The sequence below is a fragment of the Erpetoichthys calabaricus genome, chromosome 1 (assembly GCF_900747795.2).
Source record: "Erpetoichthys calabaricus chromosome 1, fErpCal1.3, whole genome shotgun sequence".
NCBI classification, from domain to species: Eukaryota; Metazoa; Chordata; class Cladistia; order Polypteriformes; family Polypteridae; genus Erpetoichthys; species Erpetoichthys calabaricus.
In genome coordinates, this window is record NC_041394.2 from 17755630 (window position 1) to 17773052 (window position 17423).

At 41.9% G+C, this 17423-nt stretch overlaps 2 protein-coding genes across 2 annotated transcripts in view; both read left to right on the top strand.

Moving 5' to 3' along the window:
* Positions 1-17423, top strand: part of sympk (symplekin) — a 581858-nt gene that overhangs the window by 441857 nt on the left and 122578 nt on the right. The window lies entirely within an intron of this gene.
* The window catches only part of si:ch1073-429i10.1 (delta(14)-sterol reductase TM7SF2), a 73356-nt gene that overhangs the window by 53756 nt on the left and 2177 nt on the right, over positions 1-17423 (top strand). Inside the window, exons 10-11 of the mRNA XM_028793082.2 lie at positions 7092-7172; positions 8602-8724. Of these exons, the coding sequence (XP_028648915.1) occupies positions 7092-7172; positions 8602-8724 (204 nt within the window). The remainder of the gene's footprint in view (positions 1-7091; positions 7173-8601; positions 8725-17423) is intronic.

The window sequence follows — 17423 nt, forward strand, 5'->3', positions numbered from 1 at the left end:
CTTGTGCTGCTATGTCCTTTTTGTAGCCTGGAGACCCAAACTGCACCCAGTACTCCAGATGAGGCCTCACCAGTGTGTTATAAAGACCTGAGCAGAACCTCCTGTGACTTGTACTCCACACATCAGGGTGCTATATAACCTGACATTCTGTTAGCCTTCTTATTGGTTGCTGAACATGTCTGGCAGTTGATTGTGTCAAGTTCACTACGACTCCTAAATCCTTCACATAAGGTGTACTTTTGGTGTAATATTCATATTGTGGCTTCTGGAGACTAAATATGCATGTGCAGTTGAATGCAAAATATGTGATAAGTCCACTGTCATAAAGCTGAAGCACATCAGTGTATGTCTTTAGCAGAGCTTGTTTTCTGTCATACACACGGCCATTAGAACAATCTGGATGAGAACAGACCATTCAGCCCAACAAAGCTTGCCAGTCCTATCCACTTATTTCTTCTAAAATAACATCAAGTCGAGTTTTGAAAGTCCCTAAAGTCTCACTGTCTACCACACTACTTGGTCTCTTATTCCAAGTGTCTATCATTCTTTGTGTAAAGGAAACTTCTTAATGTTTATGTGAAACCCTTAACAAGTTTCCAACTATGTCCCTGTGTTCTTGATGAACTCATTTTAAAGTCACCATCTCAATCCACTGGACTAATTCCCTTCATAATTTTAAACACTTCAATCAGGTCACCTCTTAATCTTCTTGGTCTTAAACTGTAAAGGCTCAGCTCTTTTAATCTTTCCTCATAACTCATCCCCTGTAGCCCTGAGTCAGCCTAGTCGCTCTTCTCTGGACCTTCTCTAGTGCTGTTATGTCCTTTTGTAGCCTGGAGACCAAAACTGCACCCAGTACTCCAGATGAGGCCTCACCAGTGTGTTATAAAGCTTGAGCAGAACCTCCTGTGACTTGTACTCCACACATCAGGGCGCTATATAACCTGATATTCTATTAGCCTTCTTAATGGCTTCTGAACACTTTCGGCATCAAGTCCTAAATCCTTCTCATAAGGTTGTACTATTGATCTTCAGATCACCTATTATGAATTGAAATCACACAATTTTACTTCCTATCTGTAATACTTTTTACTGACAGTAAATTTAATCTGCCACAAATTTATATAATTTATTTCACTTCCCTGTCTCGCAGTTAGGAGACCTGTGGTTCGCTTCCCGGGTCCTCCCTGCATCGAGTTTGCATGATCTCCCCGTGTCTGCGTGGGTTTCCTCCCACAGTCCAAAGACATGCAGGTTAGGTCCATTGGTGATCCTAAATTGTCCCTAGTGTGTGCTTGGTATGTGTGTGTGTGTGTGCCCTGCAGTGGGCTGGCGTCCTGCCCAGGGTTTGTTTCCTGCCTTGCGCCCTGTGTTGGCTGGGATTGGCTCCAGCAGACCCCCGTGACCCTGTAGTTAGGATATAGCGGGTTGGATAATGGATAGATGGATTTCACTTACCAAAACAGCAAAGGATCTGAGCTCTTGACAAAAGCGTCAGAAAAACAGCAGCTGAAATGAAAAGTTAATTTTTATAAGAAGCGGCAACTGAGAGAAAAGTTAAAAAAAAAAAAAGAAAAAATACCGACATGCACATCAGTAGGCTTTGTGCCCTAAGAACCAAGTTACCCAAACTATTCTATAACATTTCAGTAATTATTTACTGCTCTGATGCTGATCTTTCTAATCATAAAATAGGTGATTATGATAGCAAATGATGAAAAGAATTTATAATTAATTGCAGAATTATGGTATTTGAGGATTCCTCTGGAGTGCCTCTTCTTCAAAAACTAATCAGCACATCATCATCTCATAACAGGCTGAAGTTTCGAATTTGGTATTTTTCCTTTTTTTTTGATTGATTTTAATAATAAATAACATTCCATACAAATAAGTCAAGTTTTACAAGACTTGGTTCAAAACAATTTTTCCGTCCAGCCGTTTTAGCTCTAGGCCGTCCTCAAGAAACTGTGACACACAGACACACAGACACTGACCGACACACAGCCATCATCGAGATATCTTTGTTTCCAGTATCAGAGGACCCTTAAACGTCGAGATCCTTCAAAAACCGGAGATCAAAATTTTTGACGAATCTAAAGCTTTCGCTCCTCCCCCATAGATGACAGGTTATGGTGTGGGAGGGCGCAAAGCAAAAAAAAAAAAATCTAATAAAGCCTTTTTGTCCAAAATGTACATCTGGCCAATTTGTTTTCGTCTCCGTTCGATGAGAGCTTACAGTTGCTCAAAAACATACAGCATGCTAAAGAATAATTTTAATAAGCCAAAGTCAATTCCCAAGGTCTGTTAGCTGAAAAAGTGTGTAGTAGTAGGGTGTGGTATCGTGTTAGCCATTATGGATACAATGGAAAGTCAAGCAAAATGGCACCTTTTATTGGCTAACTGAACCGATAATAATGTGCAAGCTCTTGAGGCAACTGGGGCCCCTTCTTCAGGCAAGCTGTAATCACTAAAAAAGGCTACATTTTCTCACACACAGACATCACCATTTAAAAGCAGGGAAAAAACGACTCAACACATCAGGTAACGGGACACAGATATGGCGAGTCACCATAAACGTGGCCACAACCATGCAGAGAGAGTCACAAAATGTTAAAAATAAACAAGCAGCAAAATGGAGCCAGATGATGCAATAACCTGACTAACCAACTCAAAAGGTTTAAAATTGTGTATCCGTGTATCCAAAAGATAAATCATAATGCTTCCTTACTCACTTGTCCTCTGTTCTACAGGGTGGTTTTAGTGCACATTTAATCACAGCTGGTCATTGTCATCGAGAGTGTGTTAAACCTTAACAAATCAAGAGGGTATACGCTCTTCTCAGTGTTTCTTATATGCAGAATTTGAAAGAATCAGTTCAATAAATGTCCATGACTCCTTTAAAAATTGGTAGGTCATCGATGAGAGCGGGTGCTTAACAAATTGGACAGTATTTCTCCAGGGACTCCCCGTGTAACTCAAACCAAGTCATTTCTGTTGGCCACGTTCAGTCTTTTCAGTTTAAACAAAAGAAGATTAAGAGGTGACATGACTGAAGTGTTTAAATTTATGAAGGGAATTAGTGCAGTGGATCGGGATGGTGACTTTAAAATGAGTTCATCAGGAACACGGGGGACACAGTTGGAAACATGTGAAGGAGAAATTTCACACAAACATTAGGAAGTTTTTCTTCTTACAAAGAACAATAGACACTTGGAATAAGAGACCAAGTGCTGTGGTAGACAGTAAGACTTTAGGGCCTTTCAAAATTCGACTTGATGTTTATGTAGAAGAAATAAGTGGACAGGCCTGGCGAGCTTTGTTGGGCTGAATGGCCTGTTCTCGTCTATCCATCCATCCATCTATGCATTATCCAACCCGCTATATCCTAACTACAGGGTCATGAGGGTATGCTGGAGCCAATCCCAGCCAACACAGGGTGCAAGGCAGGAAACAAACCCCGGGCAGGACGCCAGCACACCGCAGGGCACACACACACACACACCCACCAAGCACACATTAGGGACAATTTAGGACCTAACCTGCATGTCTTTGGACTGTGGGAGGAAACCCACGCAGACACGGGGAGAACATGCAAACTCCATGCAGGGAGGACCCAGTAAGCAAACCCGGGTCTCCTAACTGCGAGGCAGCAGTGCTACCCACTGCGCCACAGTGCCGCCCCCCTGTTCTCGTCTAGAGTGTTCTAATGTTCTAATGTTACAATTGTTAAAAGTGAGTTGAAACAATATGGTCACCAGGTCACTATGTCCCTGAACTGGCTAAGAGGTGGGCACATGCTGGCTAGCTGCATATCCATAATGGCCTCACAACACCAAGTTCATTTTGCAGATCTGAGAGACATATCGAACAAGCAGACATGGTGTAATAAAACAAAATTCTTGAATTATAGAGTGACCAACCAATAAAGACAGGCTAACAAGAACAGATGTTATCGATACTTTAAACAACAGTCATCACAACATGGTAACATTTGATAGAATCTTTTGAAAAGACACCAAAACGAAGACTTATAACTTGAGGAAGGCAGACTTTATGGGAATGGGGAAGTATCTACAAACATCAAAAGGGAAAGCAAAAACTCAGCAATTATAGAAGATGGTTGGTATCACTTTGGAGATCTTCTGATCCTGGCTCACAATAACTTTATTTCTGAAAACCAATAAAACAAAAAGACTAAAACATAGGCTGAAATGGATAAATAGGAGTATTATTTAAAAAGTGAAACTGAAAAGATCACTGTACAAGACAATTAAAAAAAAAAAAAAAGAAGCCAGTGTGGTGGACAGCCAGGGCCTTCACCCAGCCGGGATGTCCCAATACTGGAAGGACCGGGAGAGAGAACATATTCAGAGCATTGCCTCCCCCAAAGCGAAAAATGGAAGCCTCCCCGGGTTGCTGAGGTGCCTCAGACTCCCACAAGGCTCCATGGGATTTGGAGTTTGGTGCAGCCCTGTTGTTATTCTGTGGGTGCCACCAAGGGGTGCTGCAGGTACTGTTTGAGCCCTGTTGTGGCAGCACTTCCACCACACCCAGACATGCTGCTGGAAGAAGGTCATTGAATACCTGGAGCACTTCCCTATAAAAGGAGCCAGTAGCTACTACACCGGGAGTCAGAGTTGGGAGGAGGTGGACAAAGCTTGCTGGAGGAGGAGTGGAAGCGAAGAAAGAGAAAGAGACAGGGAGAGAAAGAAATGGAAAGAAGAAAAGTGTGCTTTTGTGCCGTGTTCTAGTACATTAACTGTGCTATACATGTGGGAAAATGGGGGAAAGTGTTTCCCACGAGGAAAAAGAAACAAAAATGAAAGTGTGTGTGCTGAACTTGTGTCCCACGTCTGTCTGTCTTGGGTTTGGGTGGCAGGACCGCCCTATCCAGGCCTCACCAGAAAATTCTGATGTAGAGGAATACCAGAAACTACAGCAAGAGATCAAAAGAAAAGAAACATTCAAACTGGCAAAAGAGAAACTGAAATATAAACTGCTAGTGAATCTAAGACAAACAGCAAGCATTTTTTCTCAGTGCTACTCCGGTAAAAAGACGATAAAAGAGAATTAAAGAAACCTTAGAGACATGAATAGAGAAATCACTGAAAATAAGTAGGAAATAGCAAATGGACTCAACAAAAATGTCACCCAAGTATTTATAAAGGCAGAAACAAGTGGAAAGCCTCACGCAGAAGGAAAAACAAACTCCGAGTTCATAGATAGATTTTAAAATAGAAGAGTCAGATGTGCTGCAAGCCCTCAAAAATTTGAAGACTAATAAAACACCTGGACATGATGGGATCTTACTAATCATACTGAAAGAAATGAAAGACGTCATCTATAAACCCTTTTCAGGCATATTTCAGCAGTCACTTCAGAAAGGAGAGGTGCCCGAGGACTGGAAAGTTGCAAATGTGACTCCAATCTTCAAGAAGGGACACAAAATGATTTTTGGTAATTACAGACCAATTAGTTTTACTTCTGTGCTATGCAAAATTATGGAAACTATCAAAAGAAAGAAATTAGAAAATTAGCTAAACAAAAATAACATACTAAATAACAGCCAGCATGGGTTTATGAGAGGATGGGCCTGCCAAACCAGTCTTTATGATTTTTGTTTCCAGATTCAACCAGAATAGTTGGCAAAAACAAAGCATGTGACATCATTCATTTAGACTTAGAAAAAGCCATCGACTCACTCATCCCACAACAAAGATGGATTCCGAAACGAGAAGCTGTAGACATCACAAAACTGGATCTCAAAACTGACAGAACACCAAGGGTACAGAGATAAGAAAGGGATTTAGGGGTTTATGCTGACACAATATTTTCAATGACTAAGCAATGCACACAAGAAATTAAAAAGGCAAATAAAATGTTAGGTTATATCATAAAAACTGTTGAATTTAAGTCAAGGGGTGTTATGCTCAGACTATTTAATACACTAGTGAGACCACATCTGGATTATTGTGTGCAGTTCTGATCACCTCAGTACAAGAAAGACAAACCAGCACTTGAAGATGCGCAGAGGAGAGCAACCAAGTGCATCATGGGACTTAAGGACATGTCCTGCTGTGACAGACTCAGACAATTAAACCAGTTAAGTCTGAGCAGAGGAGACTGCATGGGGGTCTCATCCAGGTCTTCAAAATCCTCAATGCCATTTATAAAGGAGATCCAGGAACATTATTTCAGTTTCATAGTGCATCACCTACTCGAGGACATCAGTGGAAATTAAGAGGAAGTGCATTTATTACTGAAGCCAGGAAGCCCTTCTTTACGCAGTGAGTTGTGGGACTCAGGAACAAACTACAGAGACATGGAGTTGAAGCAGAAACCTTACCAATCTTTAAGAAGAATCAGGATGAGATATTGCGACAGCTTAGCTATAAGCTCAACAAACAGGCTTGACGGACTAAAAGGTCTCCTCTCATTTGTCACATTTCTTATGTTCAAATATCCAAAAAACAGATTCCAAAAACCATCAGGTCAGAAAATGGGAAACACAAAACAATAGTTACAAGTAAAACTTTAACAAAAAAGGTCAAAAACACCATATTGTAGGAAAAGCAATGCTCAACCACTAACCAAGGTGAGCTCTAGGCAGTTGTTGTCACAAAGGCATGAAATCAAGTAGCTAATCCTGGACTCCATTTTGTACTTTTCATCCCTACTATCACGTGACTTCTGCATAAGAAGGGATTCAATACCAAAGAACAAAATGGGAGAGCAAAAGGCAGGGGAAAGGAAGGAATGGGGTGAAGCCCACTTCTGACACTCCGAGGGTTAGAGAATGAATGGATGTAATGTGGTTTTAGAGAGAAGCTTTTGTCTAAATAATTATAAGGCATTTTAGTCTTGCTTTCATAGCCTCACTAAATAACTACATTTTGTAAAAAGTAGCCTTTTAGAATGTTAAAAAGATGTGAAGAGAACTAGCTATTCGATCCAACACTTGTCCATCCTAAAGGTAACATCAAGATTTGAAGGTCCCTGAATTCCGTCTCTCCACCACACTATCATGTGTTTAAAAACCTTCTAAAATTTGTGCTTAATCTCCTTGTTGCAAATTCTCTTGATGTTCACAGTGGCTGGCTTTGCGATTTACTATCTGTCTGGAGAACAAAAAGATGGCTACAGGTTAAACCCCAAAGATCCAGCCTATTCACGTAAGTACTTGATTTTACTTTCCCCTCTTAGGATAAGGTGAGGGAGGAATAACCTCTTAATATCTGTTCATTTTCTAAACTGATTCATTCAATTTATTGACACCCGGGCAGCCAAAAGAACAGGATTCAGGATTAGATGGTTCATGCACATCAGGGCATTTTACTATACAGTGGAGAAGAATGGAGGTCCAGACAGCATGCAGGCCTAACACTCTACACACCTTTGGAAGAGCTAATTCTGAGCTCAAACAGTACAAACCTACAGTGCTGTGTCTTGGGGCCACTGTTTAGTGTAAATCACCTTATCCATCCAACCAGCTCTCCATTTTTCTGAACCCATCCTCAATGGGATATCAGTCCATCAAATGTTATTCATTAAACCAGATTGTATTTGTTCATTATTGTAAATTGGATGAAGATCAGACCATATTTTTTGACAAATTTATACATAAATATGGTTATTTCCAAAGGGGTCCCATTAGAACAACTAGGGGGCTTTACCCCCTTGCTTGCTTCACTCGCCCACACCCTGTGGGGCTTGCTAAGGTGCTAGCCACTTCACGTCTCTGTCACTCACGTTGTGAAAGGGGGGGCTGAACGCATGATAAGGAGATGCGGACGGATCAGATGCTGGCTTGCTGCTCCTGCTGCTGAGCTGCGTGTTCTGTTTGTCCTGTTGAACATCGATCATTTAAAAGCCTGTACAGCAGCTGTCTTCGCTTCGCTGGCCCAAACTTGAACTCATTTTAATGTCACAGTCTCGATCCACGGGACTAATTCCCTTCATAATTTTAAGCACTTCATTCAGGTCTCCTCCTAATCTTCTTTTGCTTAAACTGTAAAGGCTCAGTTCTTTAAATCTTTCCTTATAACTCATCCCCTGTAGCCCTTGAATCAGCCTTGTTGTTCTTCTCTGGACATTTTCTTGTGCTGCTATGTCCTTTTTGTAGCGTGAAGATGAAAACTGCACCCAGTACTCCAGATGAGGCCTCACCAGTGTGTTATAAAGCTTCAGTATAACCTCTTTAGATATAATAAAATGCATTACTACAAATTTTTGTGATGTTCCATCTGTTGGAATGACAAGTGCAATGCATATGTCTCTATTACTGTATATGCCATTTGGTATGGGATTTGTAAAAGCAGTGTTAAAGTTTGTGAAGAGTCATCTGTTGGAATGACAAATGCAATGTATTTTATTACAACAAATGTTTTTGATGCACCTTCTGTTGGAATGACAGAGATGTAACAGCCAGACAGTCACACAGACATTTATCCTTTTAATGTGGATAAATGATGTTGATGTTGTATTTATTAGCTTCATCAAATCAAATTCCATTGAGCTGGCATTGTTATTGTAATAAAGTAAAATAAAGCATGAATGATTGGATCTGAAACATAAAAATCACTTTCTTTCTTTCTTTTGCAGACCTTGAAACTATCGAGACAGGTACTGGGAAAAACCTGCTTGTGTCTGGGTGGTTTGGATGGCTGAGACACCCAAACTATCTTGGGGATATTATGATGCACTTGGCCTGGAGTTTGCCCTGCGGTAAGAGCTACCCTCCTAATTCAGGTGTCAGTCTTGCATAAATAGTTTAAAAACATGAGAGCCTATAGCTCTGTGGAAGCTAAGGCAATCGATGTAAAGTGTCCACATTGAATACTGAGCTGGTCTATTCTAAAGTGTTAGATCAAATGAGGAATTAAACCTTTAAGAAATATCAAGAAGTTTTAGTCTATAATATGAAACTACTCTGTGGCTGGGTGCAGGAATGACAGCTCGTGGACCAAATGAGAAGTTGGGACACCAACTGGGTCATCCCATTTAATTCAAATATTCCAACAAAAACACGCCCCTTGGCATCACTGTAAGTAGCTTCTCTGGCAAAACAACAAAAGTATTTGGCTTTGGTGATGGTGTGGGTTGGCTCCACACTACTGGGCTCCTTCCAGGAGCTTCTTGAATCCCCGACCACCAATAAAGTACATGAAAGATGAGCCAGCGGATGAGGACACTAACACAAAGCAAGGGGTAGGTGCATAAAGGTGCCAAAGTGCTTTTATTAAAAACCATCAAAAAACAAATAGTGTCCAAAAATGTAGTGCAAATCTTCAATAAATAAACAAATAATCCCTAAAAAAATAATGAACTGTGTGGAACACGGGTGTCAAACTCTGGTCCTGTAGGGCCTCAGTGGCTGCAGGTTTTCATTCTAACCATCTTCTTCATTAGTGACCAGTTTGCTGCTAATTAACTTCTTTTGCCTTAATTTTAATTAACTTGACTCAGGCTCCTTTGTTGTTTCTTCTTCCTTAATTAGCAGCCAAACAATAAAGAGACACAAAACAAGATGCCACATGAGCAGCTCACCTGTGCACATCACACAATATCTGAAAATAAAGAAAGGTGAAGGTCTCAGTAAGGCTGATCTGCTCAGGTCACCAAAACATCTTGATGGTGTTCTGAGAAAAAGCAGAAAAATCATCCATTCATCCATCCATTTTCCAACCCGCTGAATCCGAACACAGGGTCACGGGGGTCTGCTGGAGCCAATCCCAGCCAACACAGGGCACAAGGCAGGGAACCAATCCTGGGCAGGGTGCCAACCCACCGCAGGACACACACAAACACACCCACACACCAAGCACACACTAGGGCCAATTTAGAATCGCCAATCCACCTAACCTGCATGTCTTTGGACTGTGGGAGGAAACCGGAGCGCCCGGAGGAAACCCACGCAGACACGGGGAGAACATGCAAACTCCACGCAGGGAGGACCCAGGAAGCGAACCCAGGTCCCCAGGTCTCCCAACTGCGAGGCAGCAGCGCTACCCACTGCGCCACCGTGCCGCCCCTAGCAGAAAAATCAACAGTTTTGTAAATGTCTGCTGTGGCAGAATGAGAACAGCCATGGAATTAAAGAACGCGTTTAATTAACAGCAAGAATCGGCTTCTCCTTAAGAAACTGGTTGTAGTGAAATTAGTTGGAGTTTGAAATCCCAGTTTAGCTGGTCACCTGTTGGCTCATGTCATGTCTCATTTCTGTTTGGCTGCCATTTAATAAAGAAAACAAATCAATTCAGAGGACTGAATCCTTAAATACAGGGCTATTAAAATGAACGGAAAAGGAGTTAATTGGCAGTGAAAACTGGTCACCGATGAGGAAAAGGGTTGCAAAACCTGCAGCCACTGCGGCCCACCAGGCCCGGAGTTCGACACCCCTGGTGTGGAAGTTAAAAATCCATAAATAAATCTGAATAAAAGAGATTAAAATCACAGAGAAAGTTCAGTCCATAAAATCAACTCATGAGCCCCAGTGCTGCCTCCTAAAAGCCAACATCTCCTCAGCTTATTCTGTACGGGATCTGGCAACTGAGGAGAAGCACCACCGGCAGATACAGTCAATCATTCTATCCAGGCTCGGGTCCCATCTCCCAACACCTGTCCCATGGCATGTTGGGCCATTCCTACAACCTGGCAATCGATCAATAGGTGCGCCCTCTCTTTGGCTCCTCACCCTGAGGCTCCGCTCTTGACCACCTTTTTCCATTTTATCCCGCATGGACTCTCGCTTTCTCTCTCCTGTCTCTCTTCCCATTTTCCTTCCTCTTCTGTAAACCTCTGTTCTTCTTTTCTCCTCATGCTGGCCAGTCTATGTTCCCCATGCCGGCTCTTCCTTATATGCCTTCATGGGTGTAGCATCTCAATCATGCATCGCAGGAAGCTGATGAAGCAACTGACCCAGACAGCACCCTCACGTGCAGGTGCGTCAAGCCCTAATGACCTCATCAACCTCCCGAATCTGTGCAAGCACACACACCCACGGAGATTGAGCCGGCCGCTCAACTATTTATTTATGTAAAAATTGGCCACCATTTTCTGAGCTGTGGAACCACTATATCAAAGCTCTTTGCTGCAGAAAAGGGGTCGATTACTGGAGCTCGGTCAGGCAGGTCACTCTGTGTGCAAATGATGCCTTCCTGCAGTAAGCCGGGCATCTCACATCACACAATCTGGAAGGGGCAGGGCTAAGGGCCCTCACTAGGTGGTTTCTCAGTGCTGTGAGGACAGAAGGAGACGAGAATGTTAGCGACAGTGCCCCCAATCGCCCCGGTGGGTTATCACATACCTCAATCAAGCCTATGAGGAGATACCCCGATGCACATGCGTGACAACTCATACAGTACATTCACCGAAATACACAGAGATAAAAGATGACATTCTTTGGAACTGTCCAGCTGTATGATGTTTGCATGTAACTCTTCACTAGGTAGTCTGTCTTCTTTACACATTTCCTAAAGACAGGCACTTGATATTAATTAGTGTCTCACAAACTGGCAGATTGTGAATATGGCCTATGAAATATGGAGGATTCTTTGTGGCAAAGTTTAATGCAATCCAACATGTGAACTAGATTGCAATGTAATACATACTGTATGTACGTGGTGCATTACATTCTTGCAATGACGATTTTATTGTGTCATATTTTAAAACATATCAACCAAATGATCGATTGCTTTTCACTGTAACATGCAATTTCTGTATCAGTTTAAAATGCAATACAAAACCATTTTGTACTTTCATTCACATCCATAGATGGTGTGACATAACTAAAAAGCAAAGCAGACGTATTGCAGTGTACTGCCTTTTGATTTGAGACCATACACTCGTGGCCAAAGGTTTTGAGAATGGTTTTCACAAAGATTGCTGCTTCAGTGTTTTTAGATTTTTTTGTCATATGTTTCTCTGGTATACTGAAGTAGAATTTCAATCATTTCATAAGTTTCAAAGGTTTTATTGACAATTACATTACGTTTATGCAAAGAGTCAATACTTGCAGTGTTGGCCCTTGTTTTTCAAGACTTCTGCAATTCACCCTGGCATTGCTGTCAATCAACTTCTGGGCCCAATCTTGACTGACGACAGCCCATTCTTAAATAACCAATGCTTGGAGTTTGTCAGAATTGGTGGGTTTTTGTTTGTCCTCCCACCTCTTGAGGATTGACCACAAGTTCTCAATGGGATTAAGGTCTGGGGAGTTTCCTGGCCATTGACCCAAAATTTCGATCTTTTGTTACTCGAGCCACTTAGTTCTCACTTTTGGATTATGGCCCGGTGCTCCATCCTGCTGGAAAAGGCATTGTTGGTCACCAAACTGTTCTTGGATGGCTGGGAGAAGTTGCTCTCAGAGGATGTTTTGGTCCCATTCTTTATTCATGGCTGTGTTCTTTGAACAAATTGTGAGTGAGCCCACTGCCTTGGCTGAGAAGCGACCCCACACATGAATGGTCTCAGGATGCTTTACTGTTGGCATGACACAGGACTGATGGTAGCACTGCTCACCTTTTCTTTTTTCCGGATGCCCCAAAGAGTCGGAAGGGGATTCATCAGAGAGAATGACTTGACCCCAGCAGTCCTCAGCAGCCCAATCCCTGTATCATCTGCAGAATCTCAGTCTGTCCCTGATGTTTTTCTTGTATTCTTTGCTGCCCTTCTTGACACCCACCAGGCCATCATCCAAAAGTCTTTGCCTCCCTCACTGTGCGTGCAGATGCACTCACACCTGCTTGCTGCGATTCCTGAGCAAACTCTGCACTGGTGGTGCCCTGATCCCAAGCCATAAATCAACTTTAGGAGACTGTCCTGGCGCTTGCTGGACTTTCTTGGGTGCACTGAAGCCTTCTTCACAACAGCAGTGGAAATGTTTATTTATGGATTAAGTTCATTTTAATGGCAAAGAGGGACTTTGAAATTAATTGCAATTCATCTGATTGCTCTTCATAACATTCTAGAGTACAGTAGATGCAAATTGCCATCATAAAAACTGAGGCAGGAAACTTTTGGCCACAACTGTACATTCTTCTTCTTCTTCTTCATCTTTCAGGTGCTCCCGTTAGGGGTTGCCACAGCGGATTATCTTCTTCCATATCTTTCTGTCATCCCCATCTTGCTCGGTTACACCCATCACCTGCATGTCCTCTCTCACCACATCCATAAACCTTCTCTTAGGCCTTTCTCTTTCCCTTTTACCGGGCAGCTCCATCCTTAGCATCCTTCTCCCAATATACCCAGCATCTCTCCTCTGCACATGTCCAAACCAACGCAACCTCGCCTCTCTGACTTTGTCTCCCAAACGTCCAACCTGAACTGACACTCTATTGTCCTCATTTCTAATCCTGTCCATCATCATCACACCCAAATCTTTAACTCTGCCACCTCCAGCTGTGTCTCCTGCTTTCCGGTCAGTGCCACCGTCTCCACCCCATATAACATAGCTGGTCTCACTACTGTCCTGTAGACCTTCCCTTTCACTCTTGCTAATATCCGTCTGTCACCAATCACTCCTGACACTCTTCTCCACCCATTCCACCCTGCCTGCACTCTCTTTCTCACTTCTCTTCCACACTCCCCATTACTCTGTACTGTTGATCCCAAGTATTTAAACTCATCCACCTTCACCAGCTCTACTCCTTCCATCCTCACCATTCCACTGACATCCCTCTCATTCACACACACATACTCTGTCTTGTTCCTACTGACCTGCCACGACTGTACATTAATCATGCCAAAACTAATGCTGAATTCCACTGGAAGTGGGATGTCAGAATTTCCATAATTCCTAGCTGGAATTTTGAACTGGAACTCTCCCTTAAGTCAGGGTAGGTCTGTCAAATCCGAGTTTGTCTGTCATCAGATCATGATATCAATCTAAAATGGTGACTAACACTGGGAATTTGAAAAGCTGTTCTATTATACTGTTTGTGAGCAATTCTGTTTGTGTCTCATCAAATCATACATACTGCACTGTCCAACTATAGACATTTATAGTTAGACATTATAGACTTCTAGCTATAGACATGTTGCTTCAGTGCTTGGATGTGCAAAATAGCATGTTGTTACCAACTGCTATGTATTCTGATAGAGCAAGCACAATAAAGGTTTTCCTGGATGCGTCCATATTGGTTAACCTAATGTTTTACTGGAACGTGATTAGCTTGGGTGTGACGTCACTCCCAGCTCTGCCTTCTGACTTCCACAGTAAATGGAATGCAGCATAAAAGTAATCAGATGACCAATCGATGTGAAAAAGATGGGGCAGCGGATATCAGCAGTTTGGGTAAGAGGCGTTCCCTGTCTAAACATTTCTGTGTTCTGGCAGCGGGCATACATTTCATCTGTGTGGATTGTGGAGTGATAAACTGAAACCGTGAATAGTATGTTTTAAGTTCTCCCAGAAACAGTATACTCTTCTATTAAGTTGTCCAAAGTTGTTTTCTTCTTTTACATGTTGAAATAACCTCTGTAGTTACATTTTTGAGGCGTGGGTTGTTAGTGGTTTTAACTAAAAACTGAACAGAGTGAAACATTTGCTAGCGTTACCGAGCTTGGTTGTCACTATTTATTCATACCCTCTGGGAAAACCAGATAATATCCTTCTTTTGAGAAGGAAGGGAAACAAATCATCCTTTACATTGCCACCCATTCAATAAAGTGGTGCATCCCCTGTCTTATCAACACCCCCATTCAGCTTCTTTAGCACTGGTTGTTGAACATACTGGTGATTGAAACACCTCTTAGCCCAACTGTTGACACCCCTTGACCCTCCTTTTGATGCTGATTGGTCATTTAATTACAGTTAGTTTTGGCACAAAAAAGTGTGCCGTCAAATCAAAATGCAGTGCACTCGAAGCAGCCATTAAAGCAGAATGCAATAATACTGTAAGACACGCGATCAATGGACATGAATCTAAATGCAATATTTAAAAATGACACAAAAATTGCATGTCACAGTGAACAACAATCAATGATTTAAATTATGACACGATAAAAACTGTGCCAAATTTAAATGCACCACATGCTCATGCATAACATTTCAAGTTAGTTTAAACATTGGATTACATTTAATTTTAGCACATATAATCTTCCATAATTGAAGCGCTGGTATCCCATATAGAGTTAATTCCTCCTTTGTTTCTGACCCTGACAAAATAAGCTTTAGCCCCATTAACTTATATTGATTCCAGGACTGCATGGGAGGTGTTTTGAGGAAATATTAAAGGAGTTGAACGTTTTCAGTTTAAGCAATAAGAGATTAAGAGGAGACCCGATTGAAGTGTTTAAAATTATGAAGGGAATTAGTCCAGTGGATCAAGACAGTGACTTTAAAATGAGTTCATCAAGAAAACGGGGACACTGTTGGAAACTTGTGAAGGGGAAATTTCACACAAACATTAGGAAGTGTTTCCTTATACAGATAATCATAGACACATGCAGTAAGCGACCAAGTAGTGTAGCAGATAGTAGGACTTTAGGGACCTTTAAAACTCAACTTGATGTTTTTTTAGATGAATAAAGTGAATAGGATTGACAAGCTTTGTTGGTCTGAATGGCCTGGTCTTGTCTATATCTTTCTAATGTTCTAATGTTGTAATTTTGAAAATATATTACTTTAAAAAAATGTTTTTAAACCCTAAATTCTCAAAAACTGAATGTAATAGAGCAAGACGAGGTCAGGCCATCTTCACTTCAATCATGTCACCTCTTAATCTTCTTTTCCTTAAACTGTAAAGGCTCAGCTCTTTTAATCTTTCCTCACCACTCATCCCCTGTAGCCCTGGAATCACCCTAGTCACTCTTTCCTGGACATTTTCTAGTGCTGCTATGTGCTTTTTGTAGCCTTGAGACCAAAACTGTAACACAGTATCCCAGATGAGGCCTCACCAGTGTGTTACAAAGCTTGAGCAAAACCTCCTGTGACTTGTGCTCCACACATCAAGGCACTATATAACCTGACATTCTGTTAGCCTTCTTAATGGCTTCTGAACATCGTCTGGAAATGTTAAGTCCAGTATGACTCCTAAATCCTTCTCATAAGGTGGACTTTTGATTTCATTGTGTATTTAAACCTCACATTTTTACTTCCTATGTGTAATTCTTTACATTTACTGACATTAAATTTCATCTGCCACAAATCTACCTAAGCCTGTCAGCTGTGCAAGTCCTTCTGTAATGATATAACAGATTCCAAATTATCTGCTAATCCACCTATCTTGGTATCATCTGCAAACTTAACCAGCTTGTTACTTATATTCCTATCTAAATCATTTATATATATTGTGACAGATAGGGGGCGCTGTCGTCCCCTTGAACCTACAGACAATGCGTCAGACACCAGATAAAAGTCCAAATATTATTATTTATTAATACAAATAAGTGCGCAAAGCACCCCACTCCACAATAATCAATAATAAATCAATATTCCAATACACAATCACAATCCTCCACTCCCAGCAGCTCAGTCACCCTTCCTCCCAATTCGGCTCAATGCTGGGATTTACCACAGTCCTTTTAAAGTCCTTGACCCGGAAGTGTTTCTGTCCCTCAGCCCATGTGACTTTATAATACTTCCGGGTTGAGTGAAAAGTCCTTTTCTTCAACCCGGAAGTACATCATTTCCTCTGTCTCTGTGACTAGGACGTACTTCCGGGTTATATGGAAAACACAAGTCCTTGAGCCTCCCTGCAGCGTCTCCTGGTGGCCCCCACAGTATCCAGCAGGGCTGTGATGAAAGACTCCAAGTTCCATGATGCCCTGCTGGAATTCGGGGCCCCTCCATGTTGCAGGGATGGCTCCATCTGGCGGCTTAGGGGTATTGGCCAGGATAAGCTGCCGGCCATATTCCACAATATATTTTAAAGTCAAAGTCTTGATCCACTGCACCCAGTACTCCAGATGAGACCTCACCAGTGTGTTATAAAGTTGAGCAGAACCTCCAGTGACTTGTACTCCACACATCAGGGTGCTATATAACCTGACATTCTGTTAGTCTTCTTAATGTCTTCTGAACACTGCCTAGCAGTTGATCATGTCGAATCCACTACAACTCTTAAATCCTTCTCATAAGGTTGACTTTCAATTTTCAGTCTGCCCACAGTGTTTTCAAACCTAAGCTCATGACACAGTCATTTGTGGTTAGGTCAGGAGCACAGGGAGGGTGCAGCACCTGTTTAAGTTAGGAGTTTTGTGAAGCAGCCTGTGCATCCTGTGCAGTGTGAGTGTAGGAATTATCATGAAGCAAAAGGAAGATGGTCAACAGCTTTCTTCATCACTTTTTTCTGATTCACTGAACCACCAATAAATATTGGCTGAACTTTTTGAGGCATATAATCAGCATGGAATACATGCGTGACATTAAAACTTATATACAATATCTTTTTGGCACTAGCTTGGAAATTTTGTACTTCTTT